The following is a 27,617-nucleotide window of genomic DNA, read 5'->3' on the forward strand; positions in this document are numbered from 1 at the left end:
AGTAATATTATCCAAAGTTTATAGGCCATTGATTTAAACTGTGCTCGTGTTGGAGTTTCCTGTCCAGTGGTTATATGGTGGCTTGTGTGATTTGGTGCCAGTGACTTACTGCTCAGTAATGTCATGCACAAGTTATCAGACCATAAGAACAGTCAGCATCTTAGCAGCAAAAAAGTAAATGGCATACACATAGGACCTTTCTTCTAGGGCTAGTCTGTCTCTGCAGTGTACAGGTTTCCCTTCCAGTTCCCTGTACTGTATTAGCAGGCAGCATTGCTCACCTTTTCTAGCAGACTAAAACTTTCTCTGAAAAGGAGGATGCTCAACAAAGAGGTCTTCTGCAAGTTCAAAGCTTTCCATCCACTTATTGTCAGTGGTTTTGGTCATGGTTCCCTAGGGAAGTTCCCACTAAACTCTTTTTTTTATGGAGCATTTAACCACTGTCCAGGGCTTTCTGCTTGGAAAGTTCTCTTTCACCTGTAACTGTTATTTCTGTTTTTCATTGTTTTAAGCCTTGTTCTCATATTTCCTTTCTGATCACCCTCCCCCAAGTAGATTTTTCTAAACTTTAGGAACTTCCTAAACTTTAGAGCAATTTAGTTTTAAAGGCTGAAACTGATTGTCAGACAGAAGTTTCTCATTTGGATAACCCTGCCCTTATAGAGTGTTCCCTGAAAATGTGGATTATCTGATGCTGAGATATCTGAGTGAGCACCTCCTCTGGATCCTTGGCTTTGATTCATCCACCTCTTCTATGCCAAGGCAAGGGGTGCACCAGGGATGCTATCAGCTTTGCTGTCGGTCGAAGGAGATGGGAGGACAGTTGGGAGGAATGAAACATAGAACTGGCAAGCCAGCATGTGATGTGCAGCACGAGGACAAATGCTGCTTGTCTGTGTTGTTAAGGGTCTTTATTTACCAAGGGAAGGAAAGAAAAGGAATGCTGCACATCAAGGGCAAAAGAAAATCACTCTGAGGCAGGCAGATGCTGCAGCCACTGAGAGAATTGCTAAGCAAGATTATTTAAATCCCTAGGAAATACTGCTGTAATATGTACATGTACGTAACATGGCTTTCATTCAGACTCCATACTTAATAAATGAGGTTAACCACTTGCCAAGCTAGCATCCTAGGAAGTACGAGAACAGCTCCTTCTATTGATATTATTTGAGTCTATTTACAGTATTGCTCAGCAATCTCGTGATGAGTAAATTGAAACCTTTCTAATGAAACGCTTTACAGTAATTCGTTTTTTCCCAGCACCATGTGCATGCCAATTCAAACTGAGGGGAGCAGTGCGGCGGGGGAGAAACAGGCAGCACTGAAGATGAGACCCATTTTATTACTGGAATGGCACGCACTTTTTTCATGTCAACATAATTCGCTGCTGGAAAGCAGTCACGGAACTGATTTAACTTGCCTGCGTTCCTGCCTCGGCGAGGGGGCACGTGCCCTGCGGGGATGTTTCGGCTGCCTGCCGTTAAAAAATCTGTTTGCTGTTTTTACTGCCTCAGCAGTGTATGTAAATAAAGGATTGTTATAAAGCCATAATTCCAGCACAATGGGCCCTGACCATACATCGGTGGTTCTGCAGCCCAGCCCACAAGGAGAAGGCATAGGCATTTTTGTTTCCACCAAGCAAAGCGATTCTGTTGTTAGTGTCCTCCATATGCAAAAAGGCCATGTAATTAAATTCAGTAGAGCGGAGAGCCCAACAGCATTGCAAATACAGGTTGCGGAGCCACAAATTGCAACATACATTTAAGAATCATTGGCCATTGTATTCGCTGGCATAGATGTTAGCAGCTGAGTTTCATTTAAAATAGAAAAAAAAAGTAATAACTCTTCATTTTTTATCTTAAGAAAGAAAATGACAGCTTTTTTCTTTTTTGGTGGGGGGAAGCATTCAAAGATATACTGTGCAAAGGTCCTTTTCCTAGTCCCAGGGCATTCAGTAGCATCAGGATCTCTTGACTAATATTTTGTATGATTTTATCCTCCTATTAAAGTTTCTGGAGAATAACATTCCTTTTCCTAAACAGAGAGTATTTGGCATAATGATAGGATTTGTTTTAATAAATAAATCCTCTAATTTGAATTTTACAGAGCAGATTTCATATACTGTTAACATCCTTTTTCTTACAAAAACCCTGCTGTGCTTTACAAGGAAATTAAGAGAGAGAAAAAGAAAGCTCAGATTTGTAGCTAACTTTAAAAGAAAACAGTCAAACAGAGGTTACCCAGCATTATAACATGAAAGAGTTGCTGGCTACATGCCAGAAATCAAAGGGGCCGTGTCTAATTTGCATGTGATTTGCATAAATTGATCATCTAAAACACAAACCTCAATAATAGTATTCCTGTTGTGAGAACTTCCTTTCAATAGAAATGCCTACTTCTCTGTTCACCGTTAATAAAAAGCTGCCTCTGATTTCCTCCTACTTCATCCTGCAGTTATGGGAATAGGGTAATATTATGGCCCTGTTTGGGGTATTGCTAAAGCGATGCTTTGCATGCACTAGGAGTGTGTCTGCACTGCTGCTGTTAGGGTTCGTATGGGTAAATTCACAGCAACTTCGAAGCTCCTGACTCGGGGACAGTGCTGTGCATGGGCTGCACAGAGCTTGGGACGGATTGCAAAGGTATTGCTCTGAAAGGAGAGTTGGCACAGGGCTAGTTGACCCATGCTGACTCTTTCTGTCTGACCTCTGCATATTGAACAGGAGGACAAGATGTGAATCAGCCTACAGGAAAATGTATGGGTAGCTCAGATGCTCTGAGACATCACTGAGAGCACAGAAAAAACTCTGCTTTCAAAATCTGGTTTCTGGGCCAGCTAAAAGCAACCATGGCATGAACCTCTGCTTGCACTGATGTGTTCCCACGGGTCCGAATCAAGTCCCGCAGCAGCACTGTATGCCTGCATTGTCGACGGTTAGAGAGAGGGCACTGTGTGTCCAGGGACCCCGCAGGGAGATCCCATGCATGCTTAAAAAGGGCTGGGAAAGGGGGACAAACACTCACCAGGTCTGACAGCTCAGGCGACTCCTGAGAGCTATATACGGCTTTAGGACAATTTTCCTGGAGACACTGGAAACCACAGCCCTGAAATACAGGCCACATTCTTCCAGAGTTTTCAGCCCCTACCCATAAATACAGGTCAGTGAAGCTATTTTTAAAGAAAGTTGTTAGCATTTTGAAACCTGACAAACAGCGTGACTTTCAGAAACAGCTTGGCTCTTTGGACTGAAATTTCCCAAGAAAATTCAACCAAGTGTTTAAAGTGTGGTTAAGCTATAAGCTGCTGAATATGAAGTCTTAAAATGGGAAATGTCACACAACCTTAATAATAGAGTGGCGTTACCAGGTCTGCCAATAGTAAATGTATGTTTATCTGCATGAATAACAACATGAGCAATCACAGCAATAGAAAGCTTTACTGTAATCAAATCCAAACACTGCGCCAAGCTTTTCAACCACAGAGAGAAACCTCGTGCTTGTAAAGCCTGCAATTATAAGTACAGTTACTTCCTTTTAATTTGATCAGTCCTATATACATCTGGCTTTGATTGAAGTAAATGGCTTATATGAGTAGGCAATTTTATTTGAACATGAAGCATTTGAGCAGAAATATCTACTGAGTCAAGGACTGTGGGCAGGGTGTGAGGACAGAAAGTCATTGCTTTCCCCTGTCCTCATTTTTTCTTTTTTATTTTTTTTATGAACAGAGTTAAAATGCAAAGAGAGGGAAAAATGCAACCTGGCACTTAGGTCGTGGTTTTAATACATGTTGGCAACATTGACACAGGGGTGTTTTTGAGGATTAGGTAGTTCATAAGAATGACATTAGGGAAAAATGGGTGTATTAATACCATAGTCATGAACTGACCTGGTCTTACGTATGTTCTCAATCTCCCTTTTTCACACACACAAACAAACCAGCATGCTGTAATGTGAGCATACCAAATGCATATCCGTTAATTTTTAAAAGCTTTTTATAAATTGGGGGGGGGGGGGTGTAATCTTTTTTATAGCTATGGTTTTAGACATCTGGATATAAATTCCCTGTTTCAAAGCACATACACACCAATCCTTTCATAGGAAGCACCAGTTTAACAAAGACTGAGGTTCATTTTCGTACAAACTAGTGGCAAGAGGTAATCATGTGTTTGAAAACAGCTAAGTTAAATCTGAAGTCACAAGAATATGTATGGCTGAAGGCCACACAGTTCTTGAAGGTGGCCTGGTATGTCTATAAATATACCAAAATACAAATGCTGGGAGAGGTCCTCTTCACCTTCAGTTCTTCTCATCAGTTAACTTGCCATGAAACGCTATGTGAGCAGGGCCAAGAACATTGATTTTGTCAGGTCTAGCTCCACAACAGGGAAAGAAACTACATGGGGAGATCAAATGCAAAAGCCAAGGCATGTAACAGATAAAAGCCAGCACCTCTTGCATGTGATACATAGAAACAGGAGCATACACATGTTCAAAAACAGAATTGGCAGCAGTTCGGAGCATCCTCTTTAATAAAGCCAAGTAAACCTGAGGATAGACAGACATTCAGATGCTCAGGCTGGGAATGCTACCAATGGAGACGTTCGCTTCATAACAGCATCCCATCTGCTGATGGCACCGTGCCTGCCTTTTGCCACTGTCTCTGTTTATTAAGTGCCAAGCAAACATAGGTATAGGCGGGAAGCCTGTGTGGTGTCCTCACTTACAGCATGTTGCTCTTCGGTAAGGTCTGGGCTGAAAAATCCCTTTTCCTCTGGAAAGAGACATGCCAACAATGCAGGAAGAGAAGCTGTTGGAGTCAAAGTGAGAAGGTGAGACTCAGCTACATAGGGGGGACTCAGATTACTGGAGGAGCATGACAGAAGCCTTATAAAACAACCAGAAAGACCAAGACTGTTTAGGCAGGAGAGGGCTATGTCTAAATAAATCTTTTAGATCACAAATGAGCTTTGACGTGAATCTTCTGATAATCCCGTCTTGCTGTCCTTTAATTCTTGTTGTGGAGAGGTGGGGTCTCGAAGGGCAAGACCAGGCTTCTCTCTGGACAGTGCTGAGCTGGAAGACATGCACCAGGAGTGCAGCTAATGTGATCCTAAGGCCCTGAAACGTGTGCACTGAGGGTGCTGGATCCTTAGCACCAACTGTTTTGCTCCACAGACCCACCTGCTGTTGCTCTGCGGGGCTTGCTAATGTAGATATAGCCTAAAAGGGCTATATCGTTGCTCATAGCTTGTTGTTGCTCTTAGGTCAGCTGTTGGTACAGGCTACTGTTGCACATGCTAAGAGTGTTGTGGTCCCACCCCAGCAGCACTGCAGATGTGTTTACCAGAGCTTTCTATCTTTCTCCACTGTTTCCCTCGGAAGCAGTACAGTGGTGACATCACAAAATTTGCTGCCTTGGAGAATGCAGATCAACATTTCCCAGGATCAGTGTGCAAAATGAGGTATTTGTAGCTCTTGGAGGGAACTCACATGGACTGTATGATCTTAAATGTTGATGAATTTCCAAGACTTCCAGTGCCTTCACTGTAAACAGGAGCAAGCCCTAGATTGCTTGAAAGGGTTTATCCATCCCCTGCTGAGAGGACAGGGCACTTAGCCTTTTCTTCAGCTGTGTTGTCCTCGGATGTGGGAAGTTTGCTTATTATTCATGTGCTAAACAGGTGGGAAGAAATGCATGATACATTACCAGGATATTAAATTAAAAATGTAATAAAAATTCTTTGTTAGACCCAAGATGCACTCCTGAACAAAAGGGTTTTCTTTTTACTATTGCACTTTGTGGCTACAATGTGCAGTAGTGGGCAAAATTACAGCCTCTGCTGAGAAGTTTGGAGAAGCATAAAAGGTCTGGCAAGTCTGCTGGCCGAGTTGATATTTGCTGTCTACTGAGCCATCATATCAGCTCTTCACTTCCCTACTTCATGAATTTCAACATATGCTTTGCTGTGTTGGAGACCTCCCGGGTGAATGCTTTGCGGCTCTGAGCATGTGTGTCACAGGAAAGTTCTGTGTCTTTTGCCAGTGGCTCAGAGTTGGCAGTGCTTCCAACGGGAGGAAAATCAGTGATAAATATTGTCATTTAATCCTGTCTTATTGCCTTTTTTATTTCTAACTTTGATCCCTAGACTTAGAATCTATGCTGAATACTTCAGTCTTCCAATATCTGACTGTGTTCCACCATCATTAAGTCAAATTCAGTCAAAAATGTAGACTTTCAGGAGCAGACTTTTCATTTTGGTCTTGTTCATACATTTCTCAATAGAGCTCTAACCCATCTGGAGCATTCGGTTTCATCACCTCTTAGTATAAAATAATAATTGAAGTTGGTGCGTCTTTAATATAAACAACAGGCAATAATAATAATGAATAAATCCATGTTTCTTTTATACTTGGTGGTAAAAGGATTTTTTTTTTTTTTTACAAAATCAAAATTTCTCAAGTCTTCAGCAGTGAATAAATGTAACAGAATATGTTATAGAGTGAGAACCCAGAACTTAATCAGCTAAAACAAGCACAAGACATGAAAAGAAAGTAATTCAAAGGCTTTGTCTTAGAAATGATTGGCAACTAGTAACTTAGGTACAGAAAGCTGGCTTTTAAAGTCACTTTAAAGTTTTATAGGTTTACGGTATTAGAAAACAAATAGAAGAACATATCTATTCTGCTATTATATAAGGCAACAGATTTGTTTATGAATAAAAAGTTTTATATTTGAATAGAACATTTTCATTTCTCTTAAATTCATTGACACCATAAAAAATAGATAAAACATTACAGTAAATTTTTGAACTATAGATGTCACTGTTCAATCATAAAATGAAGCACCGAAACAGACTTATTTATTCATGCTATGATTTTTACCTACACTATTTCTGGAACAGCTACTTTGCCAACTAACAATAACTCTTCCATAGGGATGGCATCAAAATGCAATGCCTGGTGCAGTCACAGTTTTGTAATTCTTCAGACCCAAATCTCTACAGGTCCAGAAAGTTGTTCACGTTCTCTGAGTGAGATATGTATAAGACACCAAAAAATAATCCCATCTTGCTGATGCTGACCAAACATGCTTTCTAGGAATCCCCAAAGTCAAATAATTTCTCTTCTTAACTTTGCAACCTTGAAAACAGCAGTGCTTCTATCTCCCTTCTTGTAGCAGGACAACGAAACAGCATGATATTTGAGTATCTATTTCATTTAACTTCAATTAAATAGGACTGGACTCTTGACGGAATACGCCAGCAAGCCTAGTTCCAAGTTTGTTGGCTAAAGCCTGTCCTCATGAAAGAATTCAATTAGAGTAACTGAACAAGGCGAATTGAACTGGATAGGACATAAAAGATGTGTGAGTCTTAATGCAGAATTCCTTTTGCCTTGTGCCTCCACTGGGTTTTTCCATATTGATTCCATGAAATTCTTTTCCTTATAACTGTTCTGGAAATTCCTGCCTTGTTTCCTAGAACAGTGGCTTTTAAAGTACGTTTTTTTGTTTGGGTTTTTTCTGTTGTTTTTTTTTTTTTTTTTTCAGATGTATAGATATAGAAAGTTTAAAAAAATATATTTAAAAAGCTGATGTGGTTTAACCTCAGCCAGCCACTAAGCACCACACAGCCACTTGCTCACTCCCCTCACAGTGGGATGGGAGGGAGAGTATCGGAAGAGTAAAAATGAGAAAACTTGTGGGTTGACATAAAGACAGTTTAATAATAGGTAAAGCAAAAGCCGTGCAGAACAAGGAGTTCATTCACTCCTTCCCATCGGCAGGCAGGTGTTCAGCCATCTCCAGGAAAGCAGGGCTCCATCACACGTAACGGTTACTTGGGAAGACAAATGCCATCACTCTGAACGTCCTCCCCCTTCCTTCTTCCTCCCCCAGCTTTTGTTGCTGAGCATGACACCATACGGTGTGGGATAGCCCTTTGGTCAGTCGGGGTCAGCTGTCCCGGCTGTGTCCCCTCCCAGCTCCTTGTGCACCCCCAGTTGGGGGGATGGGGTGAGAAGCAGAAAAGACCTTGACTCTGTGTAAGCACTGCTTAGCAATAACAAAAACATCCCTGTGTTATTAACAGTTTTCAGCACAAATCCAAAACATAGCCTCATACTAGCTACTATGAAGAAAATTAACTCTATCTAAGCCAAAACCAGCACAAAAGCTCACCACTGAGGGATGATATTTCAGCTACATCAGCTTGATCTCCAATAATCTTGACACTGAATTGAGTTGCATTCAACCATTTCAGCTCTAACTCCAGCAGTATTAATGGCAGGGAGGTTCCTTGTTCCAGTTACTTAATATGCTATATTCAGTAAGTATGTGAACCCCATAACTGGAGCTTGAACCTTGCCCACACATCCATTTAGGGCATTTGGATTGTGTAAGTAATTTTTTAAAAAATCAGCCAAAGGTTTTTTACAGATGTCCAGGAAAATTTTGCTAGTTCAATATCTCTAATCTAGGAGTCTTTCCATCCCAGGGACTGCCGTAGCCATCAATGGCTTTCACAACCTACATGTTCCTTGCTCTTTTCGAATGAAAAAGCACTCAGATTTCAATATCCAGTTTACTATATAAAGAGACACAGTGTCTCACTGGATTTCTTTATGATGTTAAATATTTTATTAATGGCATTGTGCCATATGAAATCGCAAGGAGAGGAAAAAAAAAAAAGAGGTGGTTGTTTGATACTTGGCAGAGTGAACTGGTGGTTTTAAGAACTGGTTTTGACTCTGATGTTGCTCCTCTGTCGACAAGAAATGTGGAAGTAGGACTTTGATCCCTTACAGGGTCCCCCTCCACTTGAGTGGAGTTGTGTCTGATGTATCGCAGCCAGTGATTAATCAGTCTCTTAATAGCACACACTGCACATAATCAGCTCTGATTAGGGCTGGCGTTGCCCCGGTCAGCTGGTGTTATGAAGTTTATAGTTCATGCCTGGATGATGCTCTTTATGGAAGTGTTAAGTATCGCTATCAAGTGTTTTATTACTGTCACATCCTTACTGTGTTGTTCTTGTGAAAGGCAGATGTGGAAAAGCTCTCAGCTCATGTATTTGTTCTTCAGTGAAGCCCCTAAAGGAGTGTGGGCTGCCACTATCGGCAAATATGGGCTGTATTTTCAAAAATATTGGGAGATGCATCCTTGATCTAGAATATTTCTTGTGACCAAAGTTGTTCATGGATGACATTTATGCTTATCTGAATCATAACGATCAAGATGGTCTGGGCTGCAGCAATTCCTCTGATCCCTGGTTGTAGACATGAGCTCCAGTTGTCCAGACATCTCAGATAGATAAAAAAGCTCTCGACTGGCATTAGTGTGGAACACACAGGCATACCAGAATGAGTAGAAACATCCCCTTTCCCCCACAGTACAATATATTTTTTGGAGTAAAGTAGCCAAATGGATCACCTTGCTTCTAGACAGATACAGTGGTAGGCTTCTGATTTATTTCTCTGTGTCCCTTACCTCACAGGCTACCAGTGCAATTGCCTCTCCCAGTTTACAGGAAGGAATTGTGAGTCGGAGATCACAGCCTGCTTCCCAAATCCCTGCCGGAATGGAGGCTCATGTGATCCCATCGGCAACGCTTTCATCTGCAACTGCAAAAATGGCCTGACGGGAGTAACGTAAGTGACCCTCTCCAAGTGGGCAACGGGAGCTTTTCAATTCAGTGATGGTGGGCTTTTTGATCAGGCATTTTGTACCCAAAAGCTATGATTCACCTAGCAAAAAATAACCCAAAACTTAGTGTTTATTGTAAGTCTAAGCTAATGATAGCTGAGAAATCCATGAGGCTTGGCTGTTCAGAAATGCTTTTCTGAACCTGGCCTCCTAAATTATTGTTTCAGGATGTTATCTCCAGTTTCCACTGAGATATGCACACGTAAGTGTTAGAGGCTTTTTGAGCAATCCCATAAAGCCTGTGGAAGCTGCTATGTTGTCTTATTTTCTGAAAAATGGATCAATTATTTAGTCACCTTAGCCCTGACATAAAAGACTAATTTATTGCATACATTTTTTAAAATCTCAACCTTGATCTACTTGGTGTAGAAACAGGAAATCCCCTGACCTACCCATTAACATGCTTTTTTCTCATCTGGTTTGTCTACTGTTCGTACTTTTTGTTCTGCCTTTTTCTTGATCACCTCTTCTTTCCAATTCTCCTCTTTCTTTAAGGTTCCTGTTCTTTTTTTTCCCCTGCTTCTCTAATATTTGCTCATTTTATCTCAAGCCCTAAATAATTTTTATTGCACATGGGTTGGGGCAATCCCAAGCACAAATACAGACTGGGCAGAGAATGGATTGAAAGCAGCCCTGAGGAGAAGGACTTGGGGGTGTTGGTTGATGAGAGACTCAACGTGACCCAGCAATGTGTGCTCGCAGCCCAGAAAGCCAACCGTTTCCTGGACTGCATCAAAAGAAGTGTGGCCAGCAGGTCGAGGGAGGTGATTCTGCCCCTCTGCTCTGCTCTCATGAGGCCCCACCGGGAGTACTGCGTTCAGCTCTGGGGTCCCCAACATAAGAAGGACATGGACCTGCTGGAGCAGGTCCAGAGGAGGGCCACGAAGATGATCAGAGTGCTGGAGCACCTTTCCTATGAGGACAGGATGAGAGAGTTGGGGTTGTTCAGCCTGGAGAAGAGAATGCTCCAGGGAGACCTTATAGCAGCCCTCCAGTACCTGATGGGTGCCTACAAGAAAGCTGGAGATGGACTTTTTACAAGGGCATGTAGTGATAGGACAAAGGGTAATGGCTTTAGACTGAAGGAGGGTAGATTTAGATTAGATATAAGGAAGAAGTTCTTCACTATGAGGGTGTTGAGGCACTGGAACAGGTTGCCCAGAGAAGCTGTGGATGCCCCATCCCTGGAAGTGCTCATGGCAGGGGGTTGGAACCAGATGATCTTTAAGGTCCCTTCCAACCCAAAGCATTCTATGATCCTATGATTCTATGATTTTACACCGTCAGTATATCCTCCTCCTAAATAAGTACTCCGATTTTTTTACTATATTTTTTCTCAACTATTTTCTCCTTGAATCCTCCTGATATTCTGTATTGAATCCCATGGGATGGTCCAAAAACAATACAAAAAAGGCTGAGATTCTCTATTACATTCAGTGAGCCTCATTAGGGTCAAAGAGCCTTTTCTCCTATCATATGCTTTAAACTCTTATTTCCTTCCTGATGTTTCCATTTTATTGTCTTAAACAGCCATGGAATAGCTGTAGAAAAAATTAAATACCATTAAATAATATAATAATAATAAGATCATTTGCCAAGCACCAGCAAAGTGTTAACTGTAATGGTACCATTTTGACAAGATAAGTCGGCATGTACAAGCTGGGCTGTTTGCTAGGTGTTCTCCAAACTCTCCTTTTCTTCTTTTAAGGTGCGAAGAAGACATCAACGAGTGCGAAAGAGAAGAATGTGAAAATGGTGGCTCCTGTGTCAACATATTTGGTTCATTTCTGTGTAACTGCACCCCTGGCTATGTGGGGCAATACTGTGGTCTCCGCCCCGTGGTGGTTCCCAATATACAAGCTGGGCATTCATACGTTGGCAAGGAGGAGCTGATAGGAATAGCTGTGGTCCTGTTTGTCATATTTGTGTTGATCGTCCTCTTTATCATCTTTCGTAAGAAAGTATTCAGGAAGAACTATTCCCGCAACAACATCACGCTTGTACAGGATCCAGCTACTGCTGCCCTGCTCAACAAGAGCAACGGCATCCAGTTCAAGAACATCAGGAATAGCGGAGATGGCAGAAATATCTACCAAGAGGTTGGACCTCCACAGGTCCCGGTGAGGCCGATGGCCTATACCCCGTGCTTCCAGAGTGACTCGAGGAATAACCTGGACAAGATAGTGGATGGGCTTGGTGTGGAGCACCAGGAGATGACCACGTTTCATCCTGAGTCCCCTCGAATACTGACGGCCAGGCGGGGGGTGGTGGTGTGCAGCGTAGCTCCAAACTTGCCTGCTGTGTCTCCCTGTCGTTCCGACTGCGACTCCATCAGGAAGAGCACATGGGATGCTGGGACAGAAAGTAAGTAGTGCTGCTTGCTGCTCTCGCTCTTCCTTGCCATCAGTAAAGGTTGCCTTCAAGGTGCAGCAGATACTGTGGCACAGGTACTCTTAATGCTCCAACCTTATACACTTACAATTGTTACATTTCTCCAAGAAGTGATTTGGGTTAATTTTGAAAGGTTATAATTAAACTAGGCGTACAAGACTTCTACTTCTGTGCATTAGGTGTGAGTAAATGCATTTATTTCACTTGTTCAGAAAGCACATATGAGTAAGTGCTCTGAGCGTTAGTTCTTTGAGTGATACAATGCAATCATCTTTCTATTGGAAAAAATAATTTGGGGCAGAATTCTCAAATATCAACTCTGCTAGGTTTGTGCAGTTTGTCTCCCAAGGGAGTTAAAAACTTTTAAACCTTCTGCAGGAAGCAATTGTGTTTTGCAACAGGGACAAATGAACTAATATTCTCTACATCCAGTGTCTATGAAATGAAGCAGAAAATCATACACTACTTATAGCATCACCTTTTCAGTCCATTGCATTTCCATCTGCATTCAGTATCAGAATGATTACAGAATTTTTGATCCCCACACTTACCCTATTTGTGCACTGATAACACAGTGCCCCCTCCATTCCTGAACAAATTGCTGGAGGTTCAGCAAACTTCACATATTCTGTCATAGCAGGAAATACGAGTTTGCTGGGACAGAGTTATGGCCCTACGTTGTCTGTCCTTGCAAGTCAGAACATGTCATATGGACTGGGAGATGTTTGCTTTAGCAAACATTTAGGGTTTTCTATGATGTTTTTTTTTTTAGTAATTTTCCTTAATGTGTCTTCAACCGCACTGCAACATGGCCTTAACCAAAACTGTCAAATAAAACTCCATGATCCAGAAACTTTCATAATCCCATAGTTTTAGGCAATAGGAACTGAGGAAAAGAGAGAGGAATCTGGCACTGCCTCATACCTGTGCCCTGACCTGCGCATTTTCATGTAAGGCAGCACATTGGCTAAGGTCTTCTAGTGAAAAACAGGAAATAATTTTCATTTCTTTGGGCTGTATTTCACAGTTATGTTGTGGCTGACCTTTTTAACCATTAAATATAGTTTTGCTGATTGAAAGCATCAGCATGCCAGCCCCCATATGTCCTCTGTTCTGTATTCTCTTGGGTGTTTGTGCCACAGATGCTGCTGGTATCTGTATGAATTTCTGCACAGCATGAGGCCGTGCCATGGAGATGGACCTCAGCTGTCAAGGAGTGGAAACCAGTGCAGCTTTGTTACTGCAGCACTCACTCCATCTACTACATACCCTGCTTCTCAGCAGGAGCAAATCAACCCTTACTGTATGGAGGTGCCCCATGCTCGGTAGAAATATCTACAGCTAGCAGGTGGAGAGCTGCACTTACGTGTTTGCAGCACCTGAGCTTGTTCATTAATAATTAGCTCAGGTATCTATCTCGGTGCTTACCATGGGGGATAATTTTTTGTGTTCCTTATTATCACTCATACAATGTATTGTTGAATGTTTTTATTCATGTGTGTTTAATTACATGAGAATTTATACCATAGGCTGCAGTTACATTTCTAAACTGTTGAGTTTAGAAGAGTTGTCAAGATTGAATATCCCTGATGAAAAGCAATGTAAATTGAAGCATAATCTATTATATGTCAGCGGTAGAGCCATTAAAATCTGATCCAAGGGCCACTGATACGAATAGAAAGATGCACAATAACTTTCTTGAGCATTGAATGAGCCTTTAATGAGGCTCTCATATTAGGAAATGAACAGTAAAGATAAATGTAACTGTAATCTCTTGTATAAGATGTTTATACCACGTTTTTTAAGTTATCATTTTCTTTGCGGCTGAGACTACATGTCATCTAAAAAGGTGATACTGAATATAGATGTTTCTTCCTTGATTACAGTGGTGTCAGCCACTTGAAAGACTCTTTGGGCTTCAAACACTTCAGAAGTCTAGGTATCTTCATCAGCTGCCTTCTTGACCAATAGGTCGTTTCCTCTGTCTGAAGGAAATAATTTTATTCTGACAAAAATAATAGAAGGCTACTTGTTGGCAGGATTTAAATGGCTCTGTGGTATAAATAGACAAATGTGCATATCTAGAGAGTACCATTTTCCTTTGTTTTTGCTGTCAATGAAGGTAAAGGTGTTGATGACACTGAAGAAGTGACCTGTTTTGCAGGAAGTAATAAAGGCAGCAACTCTGAAGTACAGTCCCTCAGCTCCTTCCAGTCTGATTCTGGTGATGATAATGGTAAGAAATGGTTTTATCTTTATAATGCTGGGGACAAAGCTATTTACCTCTCTTTCTCGTATTATTGAAAACATTTAGGTGACATCTAGAAAACCCTTTAATGATGCTAGAAGTCAGAAAGTCCTGGGTTCAAACCCTCATTTTGTGTCCATTTTTTAAATTATAGGAACATAATTAAAATCTTGATGCTTGGAGCTGTTGTATCAGTACCAAGCTTTACAGTGAATTAGAGGTGTGATACAGCAGAGTCACGTTGCCAAGGTATAAGTTGACTAATAGGTTGCAAGTGAAACTGTAGAATTTATATCATTTTCCCTCTTGGAAGAAGGTGACTTTCATGTTTCATCAGTCGAATTAAAGGCAATTTGTGTGCCGTTTGCCAGCTCTCATTCATGGTCCCAACAAAACTCTGCTGGTGCTCAGCAGCAACAATGAGCAGATGAGCCAGTCCCTGGTGGCTTGGCCTCTCCCTGGCAATCACAACTCAGCAAACAATAGAGCACCATTAAGTTCTTGCTCGGTGCATGTTCATTGCCTGCTCTCGTGTCCTACATCATTATCTCAGTGGGTGACATGGGCAGAGCCATACACAGCCTGAAAGAGGCCTACAAAGTCAGAGCAAACCTTTGTTCCTATGGCCCATGTATGTGGAGCAGTGGGTCTGAGAAAAAGCAAGATGTTTCTGCCAGGGAAGGATGATGGATGTCAGGGAAGCCTCATTCAGATACACAGAAAAAGATTAGCACAAAGAAGTTGCACTTAGTTTCCTCAGCAGCCCGTTAATGAACTGTCTGGAGACTCAGTTCCTCAGTCATGTCATGCAGCTCTTCCCTAGGTACTCCTAAATGTTGAAAAAAGCACTTAAAGACAAGTGCTCTTGCAATTCTTTCTGGTTCAGTTGTGGCTGAAGCAGCATGAGTATTTTTGTCAAGCTTCTCAGTGCTTTTCTGCCCTGCACCCCTAAAAAAAAACTTTTGTGTTTTTTAGAATAATTATTAGACTTATTATTATTTTAATAGTATATATTTATATTATAATTACCTTTAGAATAATTATTCAGGTGGTCATTTGTTGTACGTGATTACTTTTTATATCACCCAAATTCTAATTAGGCTTTTCAAGCATCTGATCCTGCTCCCATTCAACCAGCGATACGGTACCCACTGAAGCTGGATTGGACCCTCTGTGCCCGCTCATTTTTTGTGAAAGCTGTATTTAAAATATGGCCTTTAGAGAGAACAATTCTACCTCAGGGTCTAAACAAATCCATATCTTCAGGGAGAATAGGGAAGGAACTTAAATCATCTGAGTCGTTTTGCAGAGGTCAATGCAAGATTGCACAGTCTGGTTTTCTTGCAGCGGCAAGGAGGGTTTGCAGTAAAAGAGCTTAAAATATAAATACAGGCATAAGTAAGCATATGCATGCTCATATACATGTACTTAGGGGCTAATGGATATCCCTCTTGAAGTCATAAATCCTTCCCCTTCCTGTCATTTTAATTCTCTGTGCTTTGCATCCCTGCAAAGGTTAAAATGTTGTCAGTGAAACTGCAACAAATGCAATTCAGCATCCACGCTCTTTGGGGAGACAGGACGGGCTGCTCTGTCTCCAAATTCCTTCCTCCAAAGCCGAGAGCAATGCTGCCAGGTGCTCACATGGCTAGCAGTGGGGACAGGCTTGTGTCACGCTGCTGTACAAATGACTGTGCCGACACTGTCTTGTGAAACTGGCCAATCACTTCTGACTGGGGAAACCTGTTTTGCACCTGAGAAGCACTGAGACGCATCCTGCTAGAGGTGTGAACAGCCCTACGCTGTTCAGTTTGTATCGGTGCAGGCAGCCTCCACTCACCCTCCCCACTTGGAGGCTCCTCCTGGAGCCTTCTCTTGCTGGGTCGAATAAGGGTTGTCTCACTATGCAGACTCTTTTTGGGTGTGATTTTGAGCCTGCTTTTATTTTTTCCACCTTATTTCTACTGAGTTTACATTGCTCAGCTCCCCTTGTCTTGCTGAGAGTAGTTAGCAGTATTTTTTGTGCTCAAAAAGTAAAAATTTTTATTAGCCACAAATTTAAAAAAAAAAATTTGCCCACTTTCAGCAATAACATTTTGAGAAGTCATTTCAAAGGCAAGTTACGGGTTTCCATGGTAAGCTATTTTGAACGGGGCGGGGGGTGGGTGACAAAAGTGTATTTTTAGGTTACTGTTTCACTGCAGGCCAATGGATGGTTTCACTGGGAAGTCCAAGGAACTGTTGTTGATGACACCAATGTTGTACCCCCAAGCAATGCTGGATTTGGGTATTGCCTTGCACTGAGGTGCCCGGGGTATAAGTTTCCCTCCCTTCTGTGAACATGTTCTGCTTAGCACCCAGCAGAGCCAACCCTTAGTTGCAGTGAAGACTGTGCTAGCCCTGATTTTTGACCTTCTGTTTTTCACTCTCAGTTGTTCTCCTGTTACAGTTTACGGCTGCCCTCCACCTCTTTTCACAGCCACACAGCAGCTAATTACATGGAGTCACTTATTTTTCCATAATGTTTATTATGTGTTAGCCAATAAAAGTCTCCCTTCCACCCTTACTAATGCTGTTAATGGCATAAACATGCTCAACGTAGACGTAGAACATGGTTTCTTTGTTCTTCTCAAAGGCTCTTTTTGCAAAGCCTTCACAAGGACTGAGGAAATTGGATGAGATCCTTGATCCCATGCCCAAAATTTAATAAAGACATCAAAATAATCAACATATATTTGAATGGCACTATTACTGTTAACATGTTTCTTGTGACCTCTAAGACTATTGGCTGTGTGAAACAAAAAAGTATGTCTTGCCCAACATTTCTGGTCCCTTTCTTAGCCTGCTCCAAAGCCTGCTGTCTTTCTCATAATTAAAGACAAAGGAAAAGGGATGGATCCAGTACCCACTGAACCAGAGCTTCCCCTCTCATTTTAGTGGGTTTTATTCCAGGTCCTCAAAGGCAGAGGTGTTACTTGGTCCAAAATGCAGATCATCCAGAGGACCACACATTGTAGGCCTGTTGGCCTCCATGTTAAACAATTGTGCAGTCTATATTAACTATATCAAGGGAAAAGTATGTTTTGGTAAAACACCTGCAGAGAACACACAATGCATTTGTGAAAATATTCTGTCAAACACAGATCAAAATTTGAACCAAACCTACTTGGATGTGTCCTCCTAATTATAGCAGTCCTGCTTAATGTCCCAGAGGTATTGCATGGCACGGCACAAACAGTAAATAAATAAAACGTTCCTCTTAGGAAATGGGTTGAGCTTAGCACCATTTCAGATGGTGTGATGGTCTAAAAGATAACGATCCCTTGGAGCACATGGCACCATCTCTGGAGACCTTTAAGCACGAATGAATTAGAAATTAGTGTCAAGTAGACAAGATACTGCTTTGGTTAATTGAATCAGCTGGTCAGTCTGCTTGAATTTATGAGGTGACACACATCATCCGATATGCCTTTCTGGAAATGCTGGTTTGGAATTTATCACCACTCTGAAAATGTATGGGATTATCTGAAATGAAATGTCCTGCAACACACTGCATAAATCATGCATTGGTCGGCAGCCATTTTTTTTTTCAATGTCAGTTCTCTCTGTTTGAGAGAATTTATTGTGGTAACATATGATGTGTGTTTTAAATACTAACCTGAAGCTGTCCTTCCCCTCCCTTTATTTTCTGCTTTCCCTCCCCTGCAAGCTTCCATAGTGACTGTCATACAGCTTGTCAACAATGTAGTTGACACTATAGAAAATGAAGGTATTTAAATTTTTTTCTTTCTTGTTATGCAACAATGCTTCCTGTTTTCATTGTGAAACATTCCAGCAGAACCTCACTAATCTACACTGACCAGCAAACCAGTGGCGGGGATGGGGATTTACAGATCAGCATGTTCACCAGCAAACACAAGAACGCCAGAATGAAATACCACAATGGAATGGAGATGGTAGAAAAGGTGTCAAGGCCTTCATCCTCTTCTGTTCAAGTCAATGTTTTTGCTTGCTTCTTCCCATTGCCTTCAGAGAGAATAGGATTAGGTTGATAATGGAGCCGAATCATTGAGATAATCATGGCTGCGGAGGCTGGGAAACAGGAGAAGACACAGGAAGGCTGTAAAGTATCCCAGGCTGCAGTAAAGCTGGGCTGTGCACTCCAACGGGACCATGTGGAGAGGAGCAAAGTGGTGGTAGGCAGGTGGCTGGTTTCTCTCAGGTAACACAGTGTCAGACAGAAGACATGTAGACACAACTCCATGGATGCCACATAGCAAGGCAGCCTGCCGGCCACTGCCTTTCCCCTGGGACTGATGTTCCCGTTGAATAAAGCATTGCAGTTGGGTCCAAGGACCCAACACTCAGCTCTGCCACTGACCTCCTGGGTAACCTCAGGCACATCGTGTTACAAGTGAACTGGTTTCCCTACCTGTAAAACAGGAATATCACGATTTTCCTCTTCTGTAAAGCACTGAGGAAATGCGGTGTATCATAGATGAACATTACTTTTATTTATTTATATGACATTTATCTTATCCTTGGGAAATTGTCAGCTCAACATCAGCTCAAGTTATCCACAAGTCCAAAATTTCATCTGTCTTTAGCGAATTTAAGCCAGGTATTGCAGACTTCAGCTAATCCGGACTGCATAATGCTTAAAGATGATCAAGTAAATTATTTTCATGAAATGACTGATCTTTTTCTTGAGCCAGTGTCATAGTAACTTTGAAAAGCACTTTTACTCCTAGGTAGTGATAGCACTTGAGTATTCGTCTACAGTATATTTACTGATTTCTTGAAGTGTAAGAGTGCCATTCTTCTCACCATCAAATAAAATGAACTAGCCAAGGTAAATTGAAAAAAAAGTTCCACTCAAAAGATAAAAAAATAACCTTGAAAAGAAAGCACAGACACTGTAAATAGACTTGCCTTCCTAAAGGAAATTCTAAGCAAGTACATTGGCTCCCCATCATGCTTTACAGGTCAGAAAAAGCAACTCTGGCAGCAGTTTCAAGAGGCTGTCACTGAAAACACTTTGCCCACTTCCCAGTTCCTTATATGAGACTTATGACCCTTGGATGCTCTGCAGCGGAGCTGGTGAAAGCAGTGAATCATTAGCTGCACCGGAGCTCCCGGTGCATGGCAGGCAGAATCGCTGCCGCGGAGCCGCAGGAGGACGGGGCTGCTTCCCCAGGGAGCTGCCGGGGGTTGTGCGAGTCAGCAAATTAGTGAGGTTCTCCTGGATCCTGAAACCATACAGCTCAGAGGGACCTGACGCATCTTGGGTGCAATGTCATTACACTGACCAAAAGACAGCAAAGTCCGCTTTACAAAAAAGAGAGAAGTGAAGAAGAAGAGTGGTTAGGGCCGGTTCAGACACTGCTACTAAAACTGCAGTAGCCTCAACCCTCCTCACCCCAGGCTAACACAGGACAGGTAGAAAGCTACTGTCTGGCTATTGAGCTAACGAAGAAATCGCCATCACCACATGTGCCATGTGGTGATAAGCAAGGGCAAGAGTGGTGTTAATAGATGGAGGCCTGGAGAATAGTCTTCGCTGCCCTCGTCTGTGGCTGAGCCCCAGAGATTAAGTACTGTAATGCCATAAAGGTCTGTTTATCTGGCCAGACCTCCTCCAGCAGTGCAGTCCAGAAACCTTGCCCAGTGACTTCTTGCATGAAGCCCAATAACATGTGGCTGAACAAGAGCATCTCATCTAGAAAACGCTGCAGCTTATTCCCCGCTCTTGTCTCACATAAAACCTCTTTCCTTGCTCTCTCCCCCACCCCTGCACCCTCTCCATACTGGAATGCCTCTCTCCCCACCGGCTAGCATGGCAGTGCAGGTGGGAGGTGGGTATGGGGTTGCGGGGCATTGTAGCTGACGGCCCCATTAAATGGCTTTGTATTCTATTCTATTCAGGTTCTTATACCGTGCCCATCACCATGGTATCTGAGCCCAGGTGGGCCCAGATTTGTTTGAACCGGCCCTGAGAATGGTAGATTCTTATTTTTCTGTTTCAAAGTGAACAAGTGAGAGAGAAATATACTTTGCAATTATAAACCGTAGAGATGGTGGATAGCCCTTTTTGTGTTAAGAATTCCATCTCTAATGTAATTCCATATCTGTTCAGTGAGGGTAAATAATTAAGATATGATAGAAAAGGAATATAATACACGACATAATCATTTCTTTATGTATGTCTGCATTTGACTGGGCAAGCTTATCTTGTACGCTAAAATAAAGAACAATTAAAAATCCTATTAAAATGACACCGAGGCAGCTGTACTTTAGAAATATGCATGCAGTTTTGTATTTTCACGTGTAATACTATGCTGGTAACAAGCTCCGAGTTACCAGTTTTTACTTTTCACTTTGTATCTGACAGTGTCTGTTATGGATCAAGGACAGAACTACAACAGAGGTGATTTTTCTGAGACACTTTCTGCCTGTTGGACTGGGCCGGGGTGGGCAGGGCACCAGCTTGATCTGTTTTTTTCTTGAACTGCTTCACGTGTCCTCTTTTGTTTGAATTCTGTTGGGTTCAAATGCTGCATGAGAATGGCCAGCCACTTTTTTTATTTCAGGATCCAGTTTTCAGTCAATCAGATTATTTGCTTGCACAACCTCGTAGCATCCTAAAAAGCAAAATGCCGTATTTTGTTTCTTTGCTTGTTTGCATTAGCATCATAATACAATGTTGTTCTCCTTCCCTGCCCCTCCGGTCAGAGCATGACTGACCTGTGTCGATGGCCTGTGGCGCATGCTGTGATTTGAACATGCTGTAAGGACTAAGAGGCGAGTGCATGCAGGACACTTTGTTTTCATTAGTGGCCCCATCCTAACGGAGTGTTGTGGTTCTCTTTCCTGCTGCAGCGTATCATTGGGATACCTCTGACTGGATGCCAAGTGCTCGCTTGTCCGACATTGAGGAAGTGCCCAACTTTGAGACGGCAGATGGAGGCTCGGCTCATCATGGCAGTACCAGAGAGCTGGAAACAGATTACTACCTTGGTGGCTATGACATTGACAGCGACTACCCTCCCCCTCACGAAGAGGAGTTTTTAAGCCAGGACCAGTTACCACCTCCTCTTCCAGAGGATTATCCAGACCAATATGAAACCCTCCCACCCTCGCAGCCGGTCTCAATGGCAAGTACGCTCAGCCCCGATCGCAGGCGACGGCCGCACTTCCACCCGAGCCAATACCTCCCTCCTCACCAGTTCCCCAATGAGACGGACACCACAGGGTCTCAGACTGGGAACGAATTTAGTACTTTTACTGTTGGCCCAAGCCAGAACACAGAAAACATTAGTGCAGGTAAGATGCCCTTATCCTTGCACAACTCTCTAGATGCCTCCTCCTCTGATGTCTCAGCCAGCTGCGGCTTTGATGACTCGGAAGTAGCCATGAGTGACTATGAAAGCGTGGAGGAACTCAACCTAGAAAATGTTCACATTCCATTTGTGGAGACTCAGCATCAGACACAAGTGTAAAGGAAGCTCCCCTCTTCCTCTTCTTCTTCTTCTTCTTCCTCCTCCTCTTTTTTTTTTTTTTTTTTTTTTGTCATTTGGTCCAATCAATAGTATAAATATTGAGAAGAAATTTTGCTGAAGGTGTATCTATATATATTGGGCAAGGCAAAAATACAGTATAACCCATTATTAACTTGTTCAGAAATGATACTGTATGTGCAGACACGAAGAGACCAATTGTGTTAAGTATTATACATCACAAAATTGTTACAGACAATCTGGAGAGTATGTACCTTCTATTTATTACCAAGAGTAAAACTCAGCTTTTGAGGCAGGGGGAAACAATTGCTAAATAATTTCTTCCTCTCCTCCAAAGTTTTGTTTTTTTTTTTTTTTTTTGTATTGTATTATTAAAAGTGTTACAGTGTTATGATCTCCCCACAGTATTAAGGAACTGGTATGGATCATTCCAAGATGCACTGTTGCATGAAATTTTATGTCAGCGAAAGAGTGAAAGCAATTGATCGCTGAGGCTGCTGTGTACAACACGTCAGATGGCATTTACAAATTGACCTATCAAAGACAAGCAACCAGTCATTTGTCCATAGATATTTATCTATACTTTTGTTTGTTACATAGCACTTCATTCTACTTTGTGTGCATATAGAGCAACATATATACAGCGTATATCTACTCCAGATTGGCCTACTTTGGTTGCCATTTTTTAAAGCCTGATGTCAGGTGTGTGTGCATCACTTCACCTATGAGGACTTCTAGAAATGTCAGAGTTTGGCTCAGTAGTGGCCCAGTTTTGCCCCAGCTGCATATGCACATCCTCCCTTGGCTTCTGTATGCAATGTGAACGTGTATCTGAAAACATCGGGAAACCTAACTATCTACAAAGTGCTGCTGATTTCTTTGAAATAGCTTGCTTCGGCAATCGCCTCTTTAACAGCAGTCATTGTGCTACAATTATTGCAATAAAATTAGTTGCAATTAAGTTGCATATAATGCTGCTGTAACCTCAAATCGTTAGCTTAACGTCATTTGGCAAATGTCGATCCTTAGAGTTCATGGGATGAGTTCTCAGCTGCTGTAAACTGACTTAGTCAGTGGAACTGCACGGATGGGCTGCAGCCAAAGATCTGGCCCTAGATTTTCCGCTGGATGTGTGATTTCACAGGATTTGAGGACTTCCAAAGGTTGTTTGCAGACTTCAGAATATTGTTGTGGGATGAGGAAAACCACGGCATCAGTATGCTTTTATGCTTCCCTCAGCCTGATTGGAGTAAATGGCCCTTCACACTGGTTTGGCCTGAGCAGCTAAGCGCAATATGGAAACACAGGATTTTCACTCAATGTATTAAAGCAGATTATACATGCCTGTTGCTCGGTGCTATGAAAATGTTTTTGCCACTGCATTTTACAGCATCTGTATACCGTACACAGTGAATGTGAGTCTGCAGTCTGCATTACTGCTGGGGTTTCATCCATTCCTTCCATGGCATAATTCAGTCATTCTGAAAAGCTATTGAATACATAAATCATTGTTATAGATGAACAGATTCATTAACAGGTTTCCTCTGCTGCTTTCCATGTCCTGTCTCTTGGTCAAACATCTTAAGTGAATAGTTTCAGTAGTTGTATTCCAGGGCAACATGTTCTTGACTGACTTGAGTTTCACTCAAAATTAAATTGTGGGCCATTTCTTGACATATAAGAAGTGTTTATTCACAAATTGCCCCCAACAAAAAGAAATTATTAATAGAATGTAATTTAAATAATTGCAGCTTGTAACACTTTTAATAAAACAGGATTTCTAAAATTCTCCGTGTAGGTATGTTATGTTGCTGCTTCCCTCCCACAGCTTATATAGCTGTGAAAGATTGGTGAAGATATTTTCTTTGGGATCATGCAGCAATTCTTCACTAGAAAACATGTCATTATACAGGTACATGAATAAATTGAGTGAACTTCTAGAAAGACCACGTACTGCACATACAAGTATTATCAAGTACCTGTCTGCAAATAATTCCTGTCCATTGAATTTATGAATGTCACTTGGTCTTCTCAAAGTAAACATGCTTCTGTAAAAGTGATATATATTCTGAATGTGCTCATGGTATGTTTCAACCCCTTTTCCCTGCTATTATCCCCATGTTTTCAAGAAGAAAAGAAATACGGAAATTTGTATCGCGATTGCAAGGAACTGAGGGATTTGCCAATAAGCCGTGAAATGGTTTGGCAAGCCTAGAAGCACAGATAGAGGATGACTTGCATTGTTCATGAACTGTATGTTGCAGGAAAGCAGATACAATTAGATTGACGTCTCTTCAAGAGTAGGAACGTCTCAGTTTGAAAAACAAAGCTGCAAATTTAGCTGCACTTTTAAAGCTGGTATGATTTTCTGAGAATGTAATACTCTCTTAGCATTGGGCTGCATTTTACATGGGGTTTGCTTCTACTCAGTTTTGGTGTGAGACATTTTTATCCATTATGCAATTAGTTCTGTTTGAGCCCTCAGCTAGTTATGAAGTGTACTTGTCATCTGTTTTCTGTAGTGAAAATTCTTGAGTAAGCCTGAGACACTGATATCAAAACTTCACTGGGACATATCGAAAGTGTCACATGGGAGAACACCATGGGAGCCTAGCAATTGCCATACAAAAAAAAAAAAAAAAAAAAAAAAGCTTGTTGCCTCAGTAATATCTTGTTGGTAGTGAGTTTTACTAGTAAAATATGCATAAATACAATGTATAGTACTTTTTCTGTTTTGATGTTGTTGCCATTTCATTTCACTGAATGCCTACTTATTAAAATGCTGTTGGGAAGGTGCCAAGGATCACCCATTAAGCCTTCTCTGTCCCACTCATGATTTCTTTACCTCAATATCTTCTCCCCTCCAAATCGAATAGGCCTAATCCATCTTCAAACAGATGCCCTTCTGTGATTATTGGTACTTCTGTAGCCTTTCTGGTTTTGTTCTGGCTCTTTTTGATAGTCATAAGACCTGAATGCAGATCTTAAGGTGAAATACTCTTAGGGAGTAAAATTTTCATATTAACATCTCTCTTGTTAATCCAAACCATTTTATTTTCTTTTTAATTACTGCTCTACATGGACAAGCCGTAATCTTCTGACCTTGAAGATAACAACACATTCATAATCTATTTTAAGAACTAGTGTTCATATTATTCCATCCAATATATAATTCTTTTTCTGCCATATGATGATTTTTATATTGCTGCTGCTGTCATTGCCAGGTCCCTGGTTCTGTTAGAGCTTCCCCTCACATCTCTGCTTATCCTGTGTGTCTGTATTTCAATTCACATTCCTGTAGATGGCTCCACTACACGATATTTTCTTTCGGAATCATCTGTGGGAGAGGTTTTGTAGACTTAATAAAGTACTTTTGAGTATCAGTGGATTACAACTCTTAGGATCAAGACAGTCTTTGCTTTTTGTAAAGAAACAACAAAAGAAATAAGCAACTAACTAAAATGCAAATACATGCTTGTATCAGAAACCACTGACTTTGCCAAGGGTGTATGAGTCTGAGTACAGGGTGCTTGTTGTCTGCATTTTGATCCGGTTGAGAATATTATGCACACTGACAGCCTTTTTGATAACTCTGGCAATGGAAAGAGCCTTAAAGTGACTGACAACATAATTATGCTGCCAATACCACGTTAGTGGCCTTGTACAAAAGGAAAAATAAGGCTTATGTAGCTTTCTTAAATATGTTAACTATTTTGCCTTTGTATTATAAACATCCTATTAAAAAAAAAAAAAGGGCAACCCCCCCCAGCAAAACCATAGATACTGGATGTGATTGCTGTCCTGAGCCAGTATCTTATAGCAGGGCAAAGGGCCAAAGGTGCCACCAAGGAGCCACAGCATCACTTTCCTCCCATGGGGCCAAATGGATAGCCTCATGGGAAGACCACCGTAAAGTTGCCTTCCTATAGGACCCACCTACAGGACACGGCATATGAAGGCAACCAGGAAGATATTGCAATGCAGAGATGTATTACAGTGCTGTGACTTCCAGACAGCCAAGCTATCTTCCTAAAGCTCCGTGACATCTTTGATCCTGAATTATCCAACGGGTTTCCTTAGCCTATAGTTGCAGTACAAGGCTGGAAGGAGTCAAAGGCTTCTCACTGCTACTGTTTTCCTGAAGTCAGAAAGTTGTGTGCTCCATCTCTCAAGCAGGCTCTCCCCCTCTGCATGTCCCACAGACAAGTTAAATTTTGGTCCTCAGAATTTTTTTCTCCCATTTTCTAAATTCCCTAGTGTAGTCTGAAGTAGTGCTAGCCTTGATGTATCGGCACCCTCTCCAGTCAGAAACTCAGACTGGGTGCAGCACAGTGAGGAAATGCATGCCACTGAAATGCTGATTACTGGGGAGGCAGCAGCCTGTTGTCTCTGTGAGCCAGGCAGGTGGCAAACTTTGAGAATATGACAAAAAAATTGTTGCTCTTCGCTCAATATAAATTCCATTGTAAAGAGAAATATGAGCTGGACAGGACAAATGGTTAAGAACGCAGCTTTACTCCTCATTGAGCTCCTGCTTGAAAAAGCTAAATGGAGAGTATAGTGTATCCTTATAGCTGATAATAATTGCAGTCACGGGAGAGAGAGTTGAAGGTGCCCTGGACCAGTTCTGCTAATCTTCGTTTGAAACGGTAGCATCCTTAATAATGGAGAATCCCAGCTATTTAAAACCAGTAGTGAAAGTACATCTGTGCTTTGTTGTTATTTTTTGGAGCTATTCACTGAGTAATAATGGACGTTTCATAGGTTTCCAACGAGAGAGCTACATCTTCAGGTTCATTCTCTGATGGTTTACCATCGTTTACCATGCAGTAAAACTTTGCTTTTTGCCTGTTTGCATCTCTGTTCCTCTCAATACACCAAACTGTGATTTGAGCCTTAGAAACTTAGACTATTGCCCATTATCCATGGCTTTTAGCCTGTGTTTCATAAACTCGACATTTAACACCTCCATTATCAGAAGGGCCATTCAGTTAGTAAATTAGCTGCATCATCCAAGGGATGGGTGGATGGGGAGGAAATGAACTTAAATTCATTTCTTTATGTAATAATGAAAAGCAATAATTGCAAATATGTCATATTACACAAAGGCCATAAGTAATCTTTACCAGTGTTAAGAGTGCATTTGAACTGTATTATGGAAAGAGAATGGAGCCGTCAGAACTGTAGCATTCTTCTGTCATAGGAATACCTGAATTGCTATTATTTAATAATGCAACGAGCCCATACTGCCGCTTTTCAGGAGGTGACAAAGATGTTTAGGAGTGAAAGCAGTTCTCTTTAAAGCACTGTATCGGAAAAGATTGTCTTGTAAATTTTACCTGTTGCAAGCAGGCTGGTTTGTAAAAGATGTATGTTTTGGTGTTTAAAAAGAAATTTATAAAATAATGTATATAATGGTTTCAAATTACCAGGCTTTTGTAGATATTTGATGCCAATCAGGTCGCTTTAATTTTTTTTTGTTTGTTTGTTTGATGTAATTCTAAAGAGTCATCCAAGTTGGTTTAAACTTTTAAGGTAACAGCAAAAAGCAAAAAAGTTTTAGATTTGAAAACTTTTTAATCATTTCAAAATGTACTGTAACTTTCCTTTGGGTTCAGCTCTTTTTGTTTAACTTCTTTCTGTTTTTAAGAAGGTGGTTTTTATTGACTTTTTTTAAATGAATGTGTTTTGCACAAAATACTAGAGATATGATTTTTATGCCATTTCAAGTAGGTATTAAGAGATGTCATTTCTC

At 41.4% G+C, this 27,617-nt stretch overlaps 1 protein-coding gene across 4 annotated transcripts in view; it reads left to right on the forward strand.

Annotated features, from left to right (window-relative positions):
- The window catches only part of FAT3 (FAT atypical cadherin 3), a gene marked incomplete at both ends in the record, with an annotated part of 322,494 nt that extends 300,650 nt beyond the window's left edge, over positions 1 to 21,844 (forward strand). For 2 of the 4 annotated variants that reach the window (XM_082330644.1, XM_082330645.1), the window contains 6 exons: positions 9,498 to 9,651; positions 11,415 to 12,070; positions 14,220 to 14,333; positions 18,055 to 18,114; positions 20,737 to 20,772; positions 21,225 to 21,844. In XM_082330644.1, the coding sequence (XP_082186770.1) occupies positions 9,498 to 9,651; positions 11,415 to 12,070; positions 14,220 to 14,333; positions 18,055 to 18,114; positions 20,737 to 20,772; positions 21,225 to 21,844 (1,640 nt within the window). The remainder of the gene's footprint in view (positions 1 to 9,497; positions 9,652 to 11,414; positions 12,071 to 14,219; positions 14,334 to 18,054; positions 18,115 to 20,736; positions 20,773 to 21,224) is intronic. The other 2 variants (XM_082330646.1, XM_082330647.1) reach the window with 1 other exon arrangement.
- Positions 21,845 to 27,617: the final 5,773 nt, after the last annotated feature.

This window comes from Platalea leucorodia, assembly GCF_965183815.1.
Source record: "Platalea leucorodia genome assembly, chromosome: 2".
Lineage (NCBI taxonomy): Eukaryota > Metazoa > Chordata > Aves > Pelecaniformes > Threskiornithidae > Platalea > Platalea leucorodia.